The 17329-nt window shown below is 33.8% G+C and overlaps 1 protein-coding gene across 7 annotated transcripts in view; it reads right to left on the bottom strand.

Moving 5' to 3' along the window:
- LOC114334073 (calcium-dependent secretion activator) overlaps positions 1-17329 on the bottom strand; it is a 303401-nt gene that overhangs the window by 176583 nt on the left and 109489 nt on the right. For all 7 annotated transcript variants that reach the window (XM_050641429.1, XM_050641434.1, XM_050641431.1 and 4 more), the window contains exon 5: positions 12953-13032. In XM_050641429.1, the coding sequence (XP_050497386.1) occupies positions 12953-13032 (80 nt within the window). The remainder of the gene's footprint in view (positions 1-12952; positions 13033-17329) is intronic.

Below are 17329 nucleotides of genomic sequence, written 5' to 3'. Positions count from 1 at the left end.
TTGGTGATCTTCCTATTCTAACGGAAACAATTAGAAGATGAGCAAAAAGGAGAAAAGGCAAAATACTCTGACCTAGAAATAAACCAGGAAAAGTCAAAGTACATGATACTCGAAAATACATAGCAAAAATAAGATGGACAGTTTACTTTGATATATTTATGTATTATAATGAATCAAGGGAATATAATTTCGAGAGAGCGGTTCATTCTACGTATCAGGGGGTTCTTATAGAAGAGAGACGCCAATAAGAATGGAAACTGAATGCCAGATTGACAAAAGGAAACAAAAAGATGGGAAGCCTAAAAACACGGATGGAATACAAATATATATCGGGAAAAATAAAGTTTTTTTTTTCTGATTCTGGCTTTGGTTTAGAACTAGAACCTTTAGCCACGTAATTGTATAACTTATTACTAAGTCAGGGGAGTAATGTGTAGTGTGTGTGTTGAGTAAGTGTCTTGTTACTTTGCAAATTCGACGTCATTGTCTTTGCAAAGAGACGTTAATTGTTTCCGAACGTCTGCGGTCCCTCCGGTGAAAAATAAAGTTAAGAATATATAAAACGGTAATTTGTGACGTATGGTAGTGAAACATGGACAATAAAAAAAGCAAATACGGAGAAATTGGAAAGATGGGAAAGAAAAATGCTCAGAGCTATTAATATAGGCATAAACACGGTTGAAGGTTGGGTGCGACGAACAAACAGGGAACTAGAGGAACTCTATAATGAACCAAGCATCACTCGCTTCATAAAGGCACAGATAGTGAGATGGATGGGGTACGTGATAGTGAATGGAAAGGAAGAGGATACCAACGATAATCCTAAAACGGGGTCCAATCACGAAAAGAAGGAAAGAACGGCTCAGACAAAGATGGTTTGATAGCGTAGAGCAAACAGGAAGATCTCGCAATAGAAGGAATTGATGGATGGTTAGGAAGAACTGGAGGATAGGAACTGGACTCTCCAACTAATAATACAAAATGTATTGAGGTTAACTAGAACCTGGTCGAGTCTCATGGTTTAATAATCTCAGTGAACTCAAGATATAGTACCCTTCAGCTAGGCAAAACCTGAGCATATTTTCATTTTAGTACTAGCTTGCAAATATTATAATCATTGTTAAGTAAGAAATTATAAATAATAGACCGAAATAAGAGAGGTGAATCCAGTCTCACTTTCAGTAAACACGCATAGCAATTTATATATAATTTAAGGACATTGTGAACATTATCAATGCTCTGGGTTAAGTTTTAATGAATAGTTCTAGATAAAAAATTGTAGAATATTTATCTGTGTGAGGAACAATAAATTATTTATGTATTAAATCATGCAATTATTGATTTATTATAGATAAAACATCAAGCGTCCTAGAAAAAGCATCGAAGCTAATATTTTTGCTGTCCAAACATCGTATTTTTGAAGTTCCTGAAAATAGATTAGCTTCCTGACTATTGCAAGACCTCCTAAAGAATCGTCATCCATTCAGAAATAAATGACGACTGCGCCATACTCACCGCGTTTGTTTGTGATCTTGAATGCGCAGTGCACATTCTGCGGACTTTTCAAGATTCTCTTGCTCGCCAATTCGCACTGGAATTTTTTAGGCTTTTATGTATGGAGTACATGAGCGGACAATTTAGAGAAAATTGGTCAATACAATTTTTTGTTGTTGTATATTTTTCCGTAATAAAATAGATCATAAGCTGTTATTTAATTTTCTGTATTGACTCTACAAATGATATTGGAACTTGGGAATTTTATTTACGAGAACGTTTACAAACTTTTAATAAAAGTAGGTACAGATACGGTCACTGAATAGTTTACACCTTCATTTTACTTTGTAATACCTACTGTAAAATCGCAGTGTCGCACGGATTTGCTAAATGTCAAAGTGCTTGTCAAAAATTTCGTGCGTATTGAAAAATAAAATAAAAGCTATTAAATGAGTCCAAAATGCCCAGAATGCATTCTGGACACATGCAAAAAACGAGCAATTGCCAAACTCGAAGGTTACTCAGAAAGGCAACTTGCTGCAGGTTTGAACGTGAGCCATATGTGCCTAATGAAAATCAAACAAAGATGGGATCATTTTTACTATATACACTCACCGGCAAAATTAACCGCTCACCTAAAAATAGGTCATTTTTGATGTCTCGAATTTCCTAAACCTGTTGTCCGATTTAAGTGATTTTTTTAATATGTTATAGCTTTATTATTTAACAATATCGCTGTAATCATATTGTTGTTAGACAGGTAAATTGTCATTGTATACCGGGTGTACCAATCACACTGTGTTTTTTCTCTAAATTCGCATCACCCTGTGGAATGTTCTAGCATTTATAAAGCCGGTCACTCACGATACTACGGCGTTGTTCAATTTTGTCGAATTACTAGTTGACAAAAATTTTGATCATGTGCAGGGCCGCCGCTACCATGTGTGCAAAGTGTGCATCGCACACAGGCGGCCAACCATAGGGGCGGCCAAAGGCAGGCCACTGACGATAATACTTTTTTTAAACGAAAATAAATTCAGATAATTAAATAGTAATGATTCAGATAATTTTAATTCTAAAGTCTAATATTCCAAACAATAATTATTATTATTACCTGATAATACTAAAATGCGTTTCATTTATCATTTATAGTTATATTTTTTACCAGTCTAAATATTTTTCTATTATATTAGATCGTAGTCCAGATGTGTTTATAATGTGTCAAATAACAATTATGGTAGTATGATGTGTTTCAACTTTCAGTTCGGATATTTGAATATTTCTTGGGCTCTTCTCCAGTAACTGATGTAACTGGAGAAGTAATTTATTATTCTAAATGGGACATAAGCCATAATTTAACTTACAAAATAATGTTTTAAGTTAAATTGTGGCTTATTTCCCATTTAGAATAATAAATTACATAAATGTCACAAAGAAATAGCTTCAGAAAAATATAACTGGACAAGCTTTCTTTAAGTTTACAGAGAATTTGAAGAATTAAATATGTATAAATATGAATAATTTGCGTGAAGAGGGTTACGATAATAGAGCCAATATGCGCGGTAGACACAGTGGATTGCAGAAAAATCTTAGAAATTCAAATTCATGTGTTCTGTTGTGGTGTGGCAAGATATTTTAAGTAAAATAAACGTGATTAGAAAAATCCTTCAACGTCCAAAATTTGACATAAAATCTTCACTTGATGCATTTGATAATTTAAAAAAATATTTCACACATAAACGTTCTGACGATCATTTCAAAATTTTGTAACCGAATCCAAAGAATGTCCACAAATGCTGATATTACACAAGATTTCCCTACGAGTTAGAAAAAGAGAAGTGCATTTTGAGTATGAATGAACTGATGAACCTATATTATCTATCTCTGGAATTCTCATTTGAAATAAATTTTTATTTTAAGATTTTGAATGCTGCCATAACATCTATTGACGAACGGTTCCAATTACTTTAACAGCACACAGACTTCTTAGTGTAATATATGGCATAACCAAATTTAAAAACGATGATGAACTTAAAACCAATTGTGAGAAAGTGTATAAGGCCCCTACAGACATAAACAGCTCAGAGACTGACATTAGCAATCGATTTATATGAAGAAATTCAACCATATTTTACCACAGAAAAAAGTCCTGGTGATATTCTTGAATACATTTTTACGAAAATAATCCTATATGTATTATCAACATTTCCAAACTTAACTATAATCGTACGTATATTTCTAACTCTACCCGTTACTGTAGTAGCCATCATCATCTCATTGTTTGATTTGCTTGTCTAGAAAAATGCTTTAGAAGAAATGCGAACAATGTGTGTCCCTGTGTAGGATTTTGTCCTCTTCAGGGTTTGTGGTGAATGTTTAGTGTTGGCAGCAAAAGCAAACAGTCCGAAAAACACACTGGGGCAAGCGCCGTGTCCTGGTGTTCTTGGATCCTTGGTTTGCCGGACGGTGGTGTCCAGAAGGCTAAGAAGACAACAGAGAAGAAAGTTTGATGGATTGTTGTTGGTTCCATAGACATTTACGTGTACTGTCCGTGCTTTGCTCTCGACCAGTCTCCCTAGAAACCATTGTACAACGACAGGCGAACCTGCGTCCCTCGTCGGCGGTCAGGAGGTGGCTTTGAGCGCAGCGTGGACAGTGAGCGTTCGAGTGGAGAAGTTTGTAGTGGTTCGAGTGGTTTGTAGTAGCCAAGGGTGAGCAGACTTTCTGCTTTGCAACGTTATCTATCTAACATGAAGTGTGTGCGACATTGGATATTAAAGACAAAGACATTGTCAAAATGTTTCCCGAAACGAAAGCCAGAAAAGTTCGTTTTCAGTTTTTTTGTGTTTATGTTATATTATTCACGGTTTATTTCAATTAAATGGAAGTTTAAATTAGGATACACATAATATAATGGACGTTGGATCATGGATATTAATCTAACTGTTCAAGTACATTTACAAATGTTTATTGTTATGCATCTTGTGTACATTTCTTTAAATACTAGTATAACTATGTACATATTTCTAAAGTGTTGGAAGGGAGCGGCAAATATTTAAGTTGCACACGGGCGGCTAACACCTTAGCGGCGGCCCTGATCATGTGTGACCGTGCATCCAACAAAATCGTTATAATTTGACCACATAGAGACTGGCCTGTCTGCTGCAGTACTGCAGAATTGATATCACCGCAGTACCGTGAGTAACGGGCTTAAAATATTGAAATTAAAACCCAGATAGCCTCATGTTTCTCTACATTCTCTTTTTTGATTCATTCGCTTAAGTTGGACCATAAAAAATTTAGGTACCTACTTTAATCACTAGTCATATTTTTCATCAATACAGAGTCTTTTTAAATAAATGTGGCAAACTTTAAGGGGTAATTGTGCATGAAAAATAATGATAGTTTGCTTTATAAACGTATGTCCGCTAATGCTTCGTTTCCGAGACACGGGGTGTTAAAATTTTTCTTACAAACTGACGAGGTATTTATTGCTTTAAAACCGGTTGAAATTTGGCGGGTTTTATGACGTAGTTATTGCGCATATTTTGACATACGATTAAGAAGATTATACGTACAATTAAGAGGGACATATTACTAGTATGCGCGCCAATGGTGAATATTAAATTCTTAATTTTATTTAAAAAAATGTGCAATAACTACGTCTTACAACCTACCAAATTTCATTTGCATAACTCAACCGGTTTTAAAGCAATAAATAAATCGTCAGTTTGTAAGAAAAATTTTAACACCCCCTCTCTCGGGAACGAAGCATTTGCGGACATACCTTTATAAAGCCAACTATCATTATTTCTTCATGTAGAATTACCCCTTAAAGTTTGCCATACTCATTTAAAAACACCCTGTATTGATGAAAAACATGGCTAGTTGTTAGAGATGCATCAAGTCAAACTAGTTTGATTTTACTCAACAAACTTGACTTGACTTGAAAATCAAACTTTTTGTATAAAAAAGTTTGACTTGACTTGATTTCGATATCTTTAGGTTTGACTTGAATTCAAACATCTTCAAACAGTTTGAATATTACGCAACGTGTTTATTTTCAATTTTAAATGAAACCGCCTACGCCTTTATTTGTTCACTGGCGGATCAACGGGGGGTGGGAGGAGGGGTAGGGGAAATTCCTCCCCCCCCCAACAAGGTACAAAAAAAATTTTTTGACACATTTCAATAAACATAGAAATGTATTGGCTGATACGATATTTAAACCGCAGACAGACAAATAAAACCCAATAAACGCGCCAGTTAGGATAATTATTAAGAAAGCTTAATGCATATTTATACATTAATTTTTTTTAAATTTAAACCCAACATTTGTAGCCTGTATCCGAAAAAAATTTAAATTGTAGATATAAAACCATATAGACCCGGATCCCTCGTACCAAAAAAAGTTGATTAATAGCAAGCTGAAAATTCGTTAATAGCTTAACGGTGTCTAGTCAGACAAACTTTGATGTATGTGAACACTGGAACAGAAGAAGGTTAAAAATTTGGAACGTCAGACTACGTAAACGTTCCATGTATTTTGTCAAACAGAACTTCCAATTGATTTGTTACCATTTCACTCTCATGCAAAAATCAGACTGGTGTTTATCACCAACTGGGCATTTTAATGAATGGAACACGAAGAACATGTCAAATGACAGGAATCATGTTGGTTAGTAATAGCAGTCTGATTTTTGCATGAGAGTTTAATGAAAGGGTAACAAATCAATTGGATGTTCTGACCGACAAAATACATGGGACGTTTTCGTAATACGTTCCAAATTTTTAAACTGTTCCACAATTAAAACTTTCCCTGTTCCAGTGTTCCCGTACATCAAAGTTTGTCCGACTAGACACCGTTAAGCTATTAACAAATTTTCAGCTTGCTATTAATCAACTTTCTTTTGGTACGCGGGATCCAGGTCTAATAACCCTATGGTTAGTTTTGAATTTTAAAGAAATACCGACGAATATACAGCAATACTAACTTTTGTATCGTGGTACATATTTTCGAGTGAACTAGCAGCTTGGTACCACATGTTTTTTCGAACTGGCCCTAAGATAAATAAATCCCTTTTATAATAAAAAAAAGTCATAAAAATTCCAAATACGTTTATTTTGAGCTATCCATTGAAAAACCAAATAGTCTAATTTTATTGTAACCCTTAAGGGCATAGGTATAACATGTCGCTTATCAAAATGTTCAATGTGTTTTAAATGTATTAATTTTTTTCAAATCCTGAGAAAACTAATAAGAATTTAAAAAAAATTAAACGCAGCATGAATGATTACATTATTTCTGAGGGACGAACATCCCTTAAAACTTCTATAATGTTTATTTTAATAAGTTACAGGGGTGAACATAAAAAGGAAAATTGAGTGTTGTTATTAATTGCAAATATTTCATTCAAAACAAACTTTTTATTTATTCTAAGAGACTTTCGGCCCTCGGTAATAACGCAATCTTTCATTCTGCGTTTAATTTTTTCAAAAATACTTATTAGTTTTCTCAGGATTCGAAAAAATAAATATCTACATTTAAAAGTTTTAAATTAAAACACATTGAAAATTTTGACTTTTATGTGGCACTCATTATATTATTAATTTCCTTACCTTAATTGGCAACGAACATGTCTATCTCGACAAAAAAGTATATCTACTAAATAGATTATTATTCAAACTCTTTCAAACTAGTTTGATAAACAGTTTGAATTCTCAAACCTGTACGATTGACCAGTTTGACTTGACTTGAAATATTTGTCAGAAGGATTGACTTGAGTTTGACTTGAAATTAAGTCAAACTCAAGTCAAGTTCAAACATTCAAGTCAAACTTGTGCAACTCTACTAGTTGTTAAAGTACCTAACTTTTTTATGGCCCAACATAAGCGAATGAGTCAGAGTAGAATGAATGAAACAGAATGTAGAGAAAACATAAGGCAGTTGGGTTTTAATTTCAGTATTTTATAAATGCTAGAATATTCCACAGGGTCATGCGAACATTGAGAAAAAAAACATAGTTTGATTCGTACACCTGGTATACAATGAAAATTTACCTGTTTAGTAACAATATTGTTACAGCGATATTGTTAAAGAATATGATGTGATGTTAAAGAATAAGGCTATAACATATTAAAAAATCACTTAAATCGGACAACAGGTTTAAGAATTTCGAGACATCAAAAATGACCCATTTTTTAAGGTGGGCGGTTAATTTTGCCTGTGAGTGTAGTATGGTTGGGTGGTTCAAGAGGGCAGAATATGTAAACAGAGCAACAATATGAGGTGTTAGTAAATTATCTGAGAGAGGCTCCCTTTGCCACAGCTCGAAAATCTATTGAAGAGATCAAAGGCGTAACCAGGATGATCCTAAGAGGGGTGTTACAACTACTGGATGGTCTCTGGGGGTATATGGATTAGTAATGGTGTTAAGCGTATAGAGCTCAAAAAGTACATCCCAATGGGAGGGGGGGTTAGTATAACCCCAAAACCCCCTGGTTACGCCTATGAAAGAGATAGCGTTTACAGGCAGTATTCACACTACACTTAGAAGGATAAAACCAAGTGAATTGATAAATAATTGTGCAGCTGCAAGAAACATTTTTTTGGCTGAGGAACACATGAGCAGGCCAGTTGCATTTTGTAAAGAATTTATAAACCGTGAAGATAACTTTTGGTCTAACGTTGTATTCTCCGATGAAAAAGTGTTTCAATCGTATAGCAATAGTCGAACAGTTTATAGGCGAAGAAATCATAGGTTCGATGAACGGATACTCGTCATTTAAGAAGTTGTGGAGGATTCTCGGTCAACGTATGGAGATGGATAAGTGCTGAAGGTTCGGGCTTCTTCTCATAAAGAAGAAAATTAACGGGATTATACAAACATATTCCTGAGAACATAATGTTACCATCAGTTATCCAGAGATTCCCCAATAACAACTTCATCTTCAAACAATTGCCCAGTGCATACGAGTAGAATTGTTCGGGAATGATTGGAAGAAACTCATTGTAATGTCCTTCCGTGACCTTCCCGAAGCCCAGACTTTAACCCTATCGAAAATGTGTGAGCAGAGTTGACAAAGAAAATAAATGGAAGAACCTTAGCCCACGGAACACAATTGACTATGGGAAGCAATTGAGCAGACATGGGAGGAGCTTGTTGAATATTACATGAGGAGATTTCAAGGGGGGAAGGCACTTTTTGTTTTTATTTGATCCAGAGTTGGACCACCATCTCCAGATAGCTATTTCTGCCTCTCAGGAGTCATCGGTGGAACTATACAGTCACAACTCTGAATCAAACATCTACAAGCCTGCCTTATTTAAGGGAAATTATCGCGAATACAATAATTCCACCTTTGAAACGTAAAACGGCGACATCTTTCGTAAAAACGAGGAAGGCGAAGAGCCTCAGATACAAAGTTTACTGTAATAAAACAATTAAAATAATTTAAATACAGTGAACTCTCCCTTGAACGGACAGTAGTAGTTCCGCATAAAGTGTTCGTTTAAAGGAGGTGTCCGTTGAAGAGAAAAAAATATGTTAACTTAATTTTTTTTTTAAATAAGTGCATGTATGTATGTATATATAAAAAGAGATACTAGTTTAATATTACATAACACAAGTTGTGGATGACCACGCAGAATTGTATATGAACATTGATTATTGAACTTTTCGATTTTCTCTCTACATTCTTCTATCAAAATATCATATTGGTAAAAAATAGAATTATGATCCTATCTTTAGAAGCTTTGCGTCCAATGCACCTTTCTCCTTTTAGGGTATAATTTTCTTGGGTAATGCTCTAAACTCTAAAAAATAATCCCGTCTCATCTGCAATAATGTATCGCGGAGAGTGCCTACCTTTCCTTCCAGTTAAATATTACTAATAAATCTACACCAGCTGCTTCGCCACATACAGATTTGAAGGAAATATTGTGTCGCTTACAAAATTTCTCGAGCCATCCTCCAGAAGCTTTCATATCAACGCTTAGTCCCTTGGAACTTCTAATGCCTTTTCTTGAATAATTTTACCAGAAACAGGAATATTTTTAGACCGCACTTTACAGAAATTTTACATCGGTTTTCAAAAATTTTCTTTTCGCTTCCAGGTTTCCGTTCTCAGAAAACTGATTGATTAAATCACTTTTATGTTTCAAAATTTCACTGGCTTGAGATTTTTAAATTCCAAATTTTTCAGCTAACTGTCTAACACTTTTCTCTCCATACTGAACCACATCGACTTTTCTTTCAAATTTAAAAAATCTTACACAAAATTTATTGTGAAATTTAAACCGAAAATAAAATTTTTAAGAAAACACTCATAAAAATACAACGACGTCTAATGCATATTATGCTTAATCAGACATTCCGGTTAAAATTCTTAAATCCTTGTTCCAGTCAAAACACAATTAACAATATCCTGGTGTCGCATTTCTTTCACCGACCAACAAAAACATTAAATTTTTATTACTTATGTAGTGTTGATAACGTGAACCGTATCAAATATCAGGTCGTAGACATCTGTATTGATTTGAAATAATAGATGTATTATATACATTAGTTTTATATTGTAAAATATTTGGAAAAAAGTTGTTAATTATTTTCATTTGCTGTCCGCATTTACACATTATTAACTGTCCGCGTCCGTTGTTGAGAGTGTTGAAGGGAGTTAAAGGGTACAGGTTCCATAGGCGTAACCAGGATGATCCTAAGGGGGGGTTAACTACTGGAAAGGGGGGGGGTTACAACTACAGGAAGGTCTCTGAGGGGTATGGTGTTAAGCGTATAGAGCTCAAAGTCGATCCCAATGGGGGGGTTATAACCCCCAAAACCCCCTGGTTACCCCCCTGGTTACGCCTATGACCCCCTGGTTACGCCTATGACAGGTTCATATATGGCCGAATAATTTTTGTTTTAAAAATCGTTCGTATAGAGGGGTGTCCGGCAAAGAGAGGTGTCCGTTAAGAGAGAGTTTACTGTAAAATAATAAACAATATTTTAAATCTCAACTCACTCAAGTGAGTTGCCCACATGCCTAAAGAGAAAGGTATTTGATCAGTGCGTCCTCCCAGTCTTGACGTACGGATCCGAAACACTCACCTCAACAAAAGCCTCGGCTACCAAACTAAGAGTCACGCAGAGAAGAATGGAGCGGTCAATGTTAGGAATAACTCTGCGAGACAAAATCAGAAACGAAGAAATCAGGAGAAGAACAAAGGTGACTGACGTCATCGAGAGGATAGCCAGGTTGAAGTGGAGATGGGCAGGACACATAGCCAGAATGACAGATGGGCGATGGACGAAGAGGGTATTGGAATGGAGGCCAAGAGAAGACAAGAGAAGCGTCGGTCGACCGCCTACAAGATGGACTGACGACTTAAGAAAGGTAAATAAAAACTGGATGAGAGCGGCGCAGGATAGATGGGGTTGGAAACGAGGGGAGGAGGCCTATGTTCAGCAGTGGACTTTTGAGGCTGGATGATGATGATGATTTTAAATCTAAGACTTTTCGTCAAAAGAAACTGCTTTCTGGTTGCATCCTGAATCTCCGGCTGTAACAATTTATAAGCACGGAAACGACGAATATAGAAGAAACCAGAAAGGGCAACGGTCACGTATCTACTTTCTTTTCGTCTAGGAAAAGAGCCGAAAGATAGTTTCGAGTATTCAAAAATCTGAGTTAAGATGAACAAGGGGGACTGATTTTTATTTCAATTATTTTAATTACTTTATTACAGTAAACTTTGTATCTGAGGTTCTTCGTCTTTTACGATAGATGTCGCTGTTTTGCGTCTCAAAGGTGGAATTATTACATTCGTGGTAATTTCCCTTAAATAAGGCAGGCTTGTTGATCTTTGATTCAGAGTTGTGACTGCATAACTCCACCGATGACGCCTGAGAGACACAAATAGCTATCTGGAGATGGTGGCCCAACTCTGGATCAAATAAAAACAAAAACTACCTTTCCTTCCTTGTTCATCTTTACTCAGATTTTTGAGTACTCGAAACTGTCTTTCGGCTCTTTTCCTAGGCGAAAAGAGAGTAGATACGAGCCTTTTCTTTAGTATTTACACAGTTGTGCAAAGGTTTATTCAAACTTATTTTTTGTATTTATACCGGGTGGAAGAAAAAAATATGTTTTTCTTGTGTTAAGTTTGAGACACCCTGTAGGGAGAACGAGGTACAAATGTGAGTATACATCAGAATAATATTGTAGTCTTATGTTTTGTGAACATGCTGTTGTTTGAATGTCCCTGATATCTTTAGAAACAAAAAAAAATAGACGGTTTTGTAATTTAACATGTGTTTTAACCGAAACAAAAGTTTGAGACACCTTGTAGGACGAAAAAGGCACAAAGGTGAGTATACCCTGATTTAATTTCTCTGATATCTTTAATAACAAAGAAACTAGACGGGATTACTCTTTAATATGTTTTTTTGTTTCACATGTGTGATGTGACGCATGTCGTCAGTTAAAACACATATTAAAGAGTAATATCGTCTAGTTTCTTTGTTATTAAAGATATCAGAGAAATTGAAAAAATAAAATATTCACAAAATATGAGACTACAACAAAATATCGAGGTATACTCACCTTTGTGCCTTTTTCTCCCTACAAGGTGTCTCAAACTTTTGTTTCGGTTAAAACACATGTTAAATTACAAAACCGTCTATTTTTTTTTATTTCTAAAGATATCAGGGACATTCAAAAAAAAATGTTCACAAAACATAAGACTACAATATGATTTAGATATATACTCCCATTTTGTACCTCGTCCTCCCTACAGGGCGTCTCAAACTTAACATAAGAAAAACATTTCTTTTCTTCCACCCGGCATAAGTACAAAAAAAAGTTTGAGTAAACCTTTGCGTAACTGTGTAAATACTAAAGAAAAGTCTAAAATAATAAAAAAAAATAGCGGAATCCGTTTATCTGTTTACGAAAAAATCTACTATAAAAATTCAGCAGAATTTTCAATATCCCTAAATTTTGACGAGCAGTTTATTTAGGTTAATATATAGGAAAATTGTATATTTATATTTATTAATAGATATTTATATAGGCAAATTTTATATCTGAAAATTATTTAATGTATACCTGTTCAGCATGGTTTCAGTAATAAAACCGTACTCCATTAGTAGATATATTTTAAAATATAAATATTATGATGTTTCATGATGGTATGTTGTATAAAATTAATATAATAAGTTTTATTACTGAATCCACGCGGATGATAATGATTTTCAGTTGTAAAATTTGAATTTACTATACATATACCATTATACCTATATAAATATCATCCTTAAAAAATATAAATCAGTATAAGAGTTAATAAATGAGAATTATTCGCTCTAAAGGCACCAATGGGATTTTATTAATTATTGTCATCATTTGGAAATAATTTATTTATTAACATAATATACTCTTTGTGAAAAATAAGTCTACTTACCTTTTAATATGCAGTCAAATTTAGCCATCCATGAGGTAAAAACCGTTTCTTTACTTAAACCTTCCATTTCAGGCAATGATCTAAAATATAAATTACAAACTACCAAGAATACCAAACATAATTATTATTAATAAAACCGTATACACACGCTCTGACAAAAGCACCTGATTGTCGGGGCTGACAACGTTGGGTCTGACTGTTGGAGCGTGTGTAGACTTGTTGCACGACAAAATTGTCGGGTGGTCTTGCTATTCCAACATCCTGACAAATAGCCCGATCAAAGAAAAATCTGACCCCAAAAAAAATAAAGGAAGGGTGAAAATTTGGGAATAGGTAGTTGAAATTGTCTATTATTATATAAGGAAAAGTTTACAATTCTACATCCCCCCCCTCTCGAAGGTGAAAAATATAAATTCAAAATAAGTCCGTAATTGGATAAAATGACTAATTCTAAGCAACTTTTGTTCTATAGAGTTTTTTCCTTAGGTCAATACTTTTCGAGTTATTTGCAAGTGAATATGTTCATTTTTAACAGAAAAAAACATGTTTTTGGACGGTTTTTCGGAGATAACTCAAAAAATAACTACTTCAGCGAAAAAAATATTCTTATCAAAAATATAGCCTATAAAAAACTGAAAAAAATGGTGTATGCCTGAGGTATGTAGACCCATAAGAAGCAGAGTTGTAGCTAATTAAAAGTAGGTTCTTCTTCATCAAATTCCAAATCGAATATTTCACTGTAAAATAATCCAAAACCGAAGCACTTTTCGGGGAAAATTAATTTCAGCTTTTTTAAAGTATTTAAAAAAAGGTTTATTTTTGTTTTTTAAAAAAACTTGTAACATTAAAAATAAGTAAATTACGTTCAAAATATTGTTGGTCCCTTTTATTTTTTGGTAAAAAAATCGCGAAAATCACTTCCTAATTAGCATGACAAATAAATTTTATCATTACCACTTCACAAGTTACTTTACTTATGTATTATTTATATGATCTGTAAGTTTCATCGGTTCAAAGTGCTTATTTTTGAAAAGCTGTAGTTAAAATGGCTTGAACAATTAACTAATCACGAGTTTAGAAAAATTTTGAACAGCCATAGCATAACCAATTTTTGTCTAACAAGAAAACAAAACAGCAAAATTATTCAGAAAAGCAAAACGTACATTCTGTTACTCTTTAAGATTTTTGGTATTACTAATAATTTTTAAGTTAATTCCATGAACAATTCCATTTTTTTTAATTAAAAAAAATGTTTTATTTTAAACCCAATTTTTTTTAAAGTGAGCACTTTGAACCAATGAAACTTATAGATAATATAAACAATAGATAAGTAAACTAACTTCTAAAGCGTTAACGATTAATTTTATTTGGGAAGCTAATTAGGGGGTGATTTTCGCGATTTTTGTACCAAAAAATAAAAGAGACCAACAATATTTTGAGCGTAACTCACTTATTTTTATTGTTAGAAGTTTTTTTTTAAATACAAAAATAAACCTTTTTTTAAACACTTTAAAAAAGTTGTAATGAACTTTCCCCCAAAAATGCTCTGTTTTTTGGTTATTTCACATTGAAATATTCGATTTGGAATTGGACGAAGAAGAACCTACTTTTCATTAGCTACAACTCTGCTTCTACTGGGTCTGCAGACTTCACGCGTACACAATTTTTTTAAATTTTTTATATGCAATATTTTTGCTAAGAATATTTTTTCGCCAGATTACTTACTGTTTGAGTTATCTGCGAAAAACCGTCCAAAAACATGTTTTTTTTTGTTAAAAATGAACATATTCACTCGCATATAACTCGAAAAGTATTGACTTAGTGAAAAAACTCTATAAAACAAAAGTTGCTTAGAATTAGTCATTTTATCCAATTTCGGGGCTATTTTGAACATATATTTTTTCACTCCTGAGAAAATATTTTTCACCCCGTATTTCCCAATTTTTGTAAAATGGAGGGGATGTAGAATTGTAAACTTTTTCTTATATAATAATAGACAATTTCAACTACCTATTCCCAAATTTTCATCCTTCCTTTATTTTTTTTGGAGGTTTTCGTAAAATTTGGTGTTCCCTGATTAGCCAAAAGGCTATAGAGGGATAAGATGGTCAAAAATGCCCCCGCACCGATCAGCCCCGCTACTTATGTTTTCGATAAAGGATATAAAATTATGCACTCATGCAAATTTTTAGCTTCCCAGAGGTCCTAGAACGTCTTAAATCGAGAAAAGAAGAATTTGTAGGTTTTATTTTTTTTGCGAGCGCAATTTTAACTTAAAAAATCTGAAAAAATTCAAAGAGGATGTATATTTGGAATGCAAAACAGCCTGATTTTTTTCAGATTTTTGTAATAAAAAATGAGCCCAGGAAAAATTATTGAAATTTTCAAAAAAATTTTAGGTTATGTAAATATGATTTGGCCAACTTTTAAATAGTATTTTTTTTGTGTATTTTTTGTCGTTCTTTTGAATGGCAGAGGCAGAATTTTTAATATCTGAGCAGAAAGAACGAAAAATTGAAAAAACCGTTTTTGGCTGTCTCGAGATGCATCTCGGGACAGCCAATTTTATGATTTAGGATCCTGACTACAACTGAAAAAACACTAAAAGTGTGAATTTTGTCATAAAATTTGGTATGTGGGCTTATAATAATATTTGGAACAGCTTTTCCAAATAACTTTTTTCGATATCTCTAATGCGAAGCAAATCTAATCGCATATCGAAAATTCACCCTGTTTGTAGTAGGCCGCGTTTAAAATTTAAAGTTCAGTTGACTATTTTAAAAATTGTGAACCATCAACCTGTATGACTGTGCCAAATTTCAAATCTGTATATATTTTGATAGCCGAAATATAGGGGTGTCTTCATCTTAAATGCGACACACTGTATATTATCAATTTGATAAATTTGATAAAATACGTAAAATACTCTGGACAAGATCGTAAACGTAAAATACTCAAATCTTTTTGACCACGTTGTTGTGTTGTCTTGCATCCAGGTTGCTAACATTTTCTTGATATCTTGGTTAGCTCGCTCGACTGAACCTTGACTCTGGCTGTGCCTTGGTTTTCCATCAACTAATTTTTTCTCAGGCCAGTATGACATTACCTCATTTATAACTGCATTACTACCGAACTCTCGGCCAAATGCATGGTGCGCCAAAAGTCAAGAATATATCCGTTAATAAAATTGATAAGCAACTTCTTCGCCCTCTTATGTTGTAATGGTCTCAACAAAACAAATTTTGTTAAATGGTTCTGATAAACCATAATAAACTTGTAGCCGTGATCCCCTTGTGATTGCATATCGAAGAAATCTACCTAACAGCGACTATTCATTTCTGAATGCAATATAGGTTTCGACACAAGACCCCTCTTCGCTATACTCTTCTTCCGTTGGCAGGTTTCAAACATTAATATAAAATTATTGAACATATCAATTGTTATATTTGCGTATTTTCTGGCGGTTTTAGTCTTCAACCTATCCCAACCTCCATAACCAATAGCAACGTTTAAAACCTCCATAACCAATAGCAATATCCTCAATTATGTCAAAAATATCTTCAGCAGGTACATAATATTGAAATTTGTTCAAGATTTCTAGTTTTAACTGAATTTAGCAGTCTAATGTAGTTTTGACTAGTTAAAACTAGAATTGTATAAAGCGCGTAGTTAAAACTAGTTTTTCTTAGTAAATTTGGGTTTTAACTGAAATCGGGTTTTAACGGTATCATATATATGTTACGGTTAAACTTCGAAAATGGTTAATCTCGACATTAACCGATTAATCTTGACTTTAACCGAAATGTAATGTTAATGTCGTACGAAATTCAGATATATTGACATTAACAGGTTAATGTTGAGTTTAACTATTCTCCTTGGTTAATGTTGAATAATGTGTTAGAAAATAATACAACGTTGCCAATTGTATAAAAATACCTGCTACATATTTATTCAAACATGACAAACTTGCGTGACACTTAGAGTTGCATAAAAAATATTAGCTGCCTTACAGCAGCACTTTTTTTAACCACATTTAGTTTTGCATGAGCATCTTTTGTATCCTTGACCACCACATAGAGATGAAGTCGCTGCAATCTCACGAAGAGATTTTTCAACAACTGAAACTTTTTCGGCAGCAATAAGGGGAGCCGGACATACACTGAACTGATTTCTTGTAAATAACTGTGGTAATGTGCCCTTTTCTGTCCCAATATTGTAATACATGTTATCTTCAACTGTGGTAACAACGCCTAATATATTCCTTGCATCAGCTCGTCCTCTATCAACATCAGGGACAGGTAATCTAACAGTATCACCAATTTTTGCAGCCGGTAATAATGTGTGCCGGTAAAATAAAAAAGAGTGTTACTACTTCTT

Source organism: Diabrotica virgifera, chromosome 10 (assembly GCF_917563875.1).
Source record: "Diabrotica virgifera virgifera chromosome 10, PGI_DIABVI_V3a".
NCBI classification, from domain to species: Eukaryota; Metazoa; Arthropoda; class Insecta; order Coleoptera; family Chrysomelidae; genus Diabrotica; species Diabrotica virgifera.
Note: the sequence above shows the minus strand (reverse complement) of the source record. Positions and strands in the feature narration are given on the sequence as shown.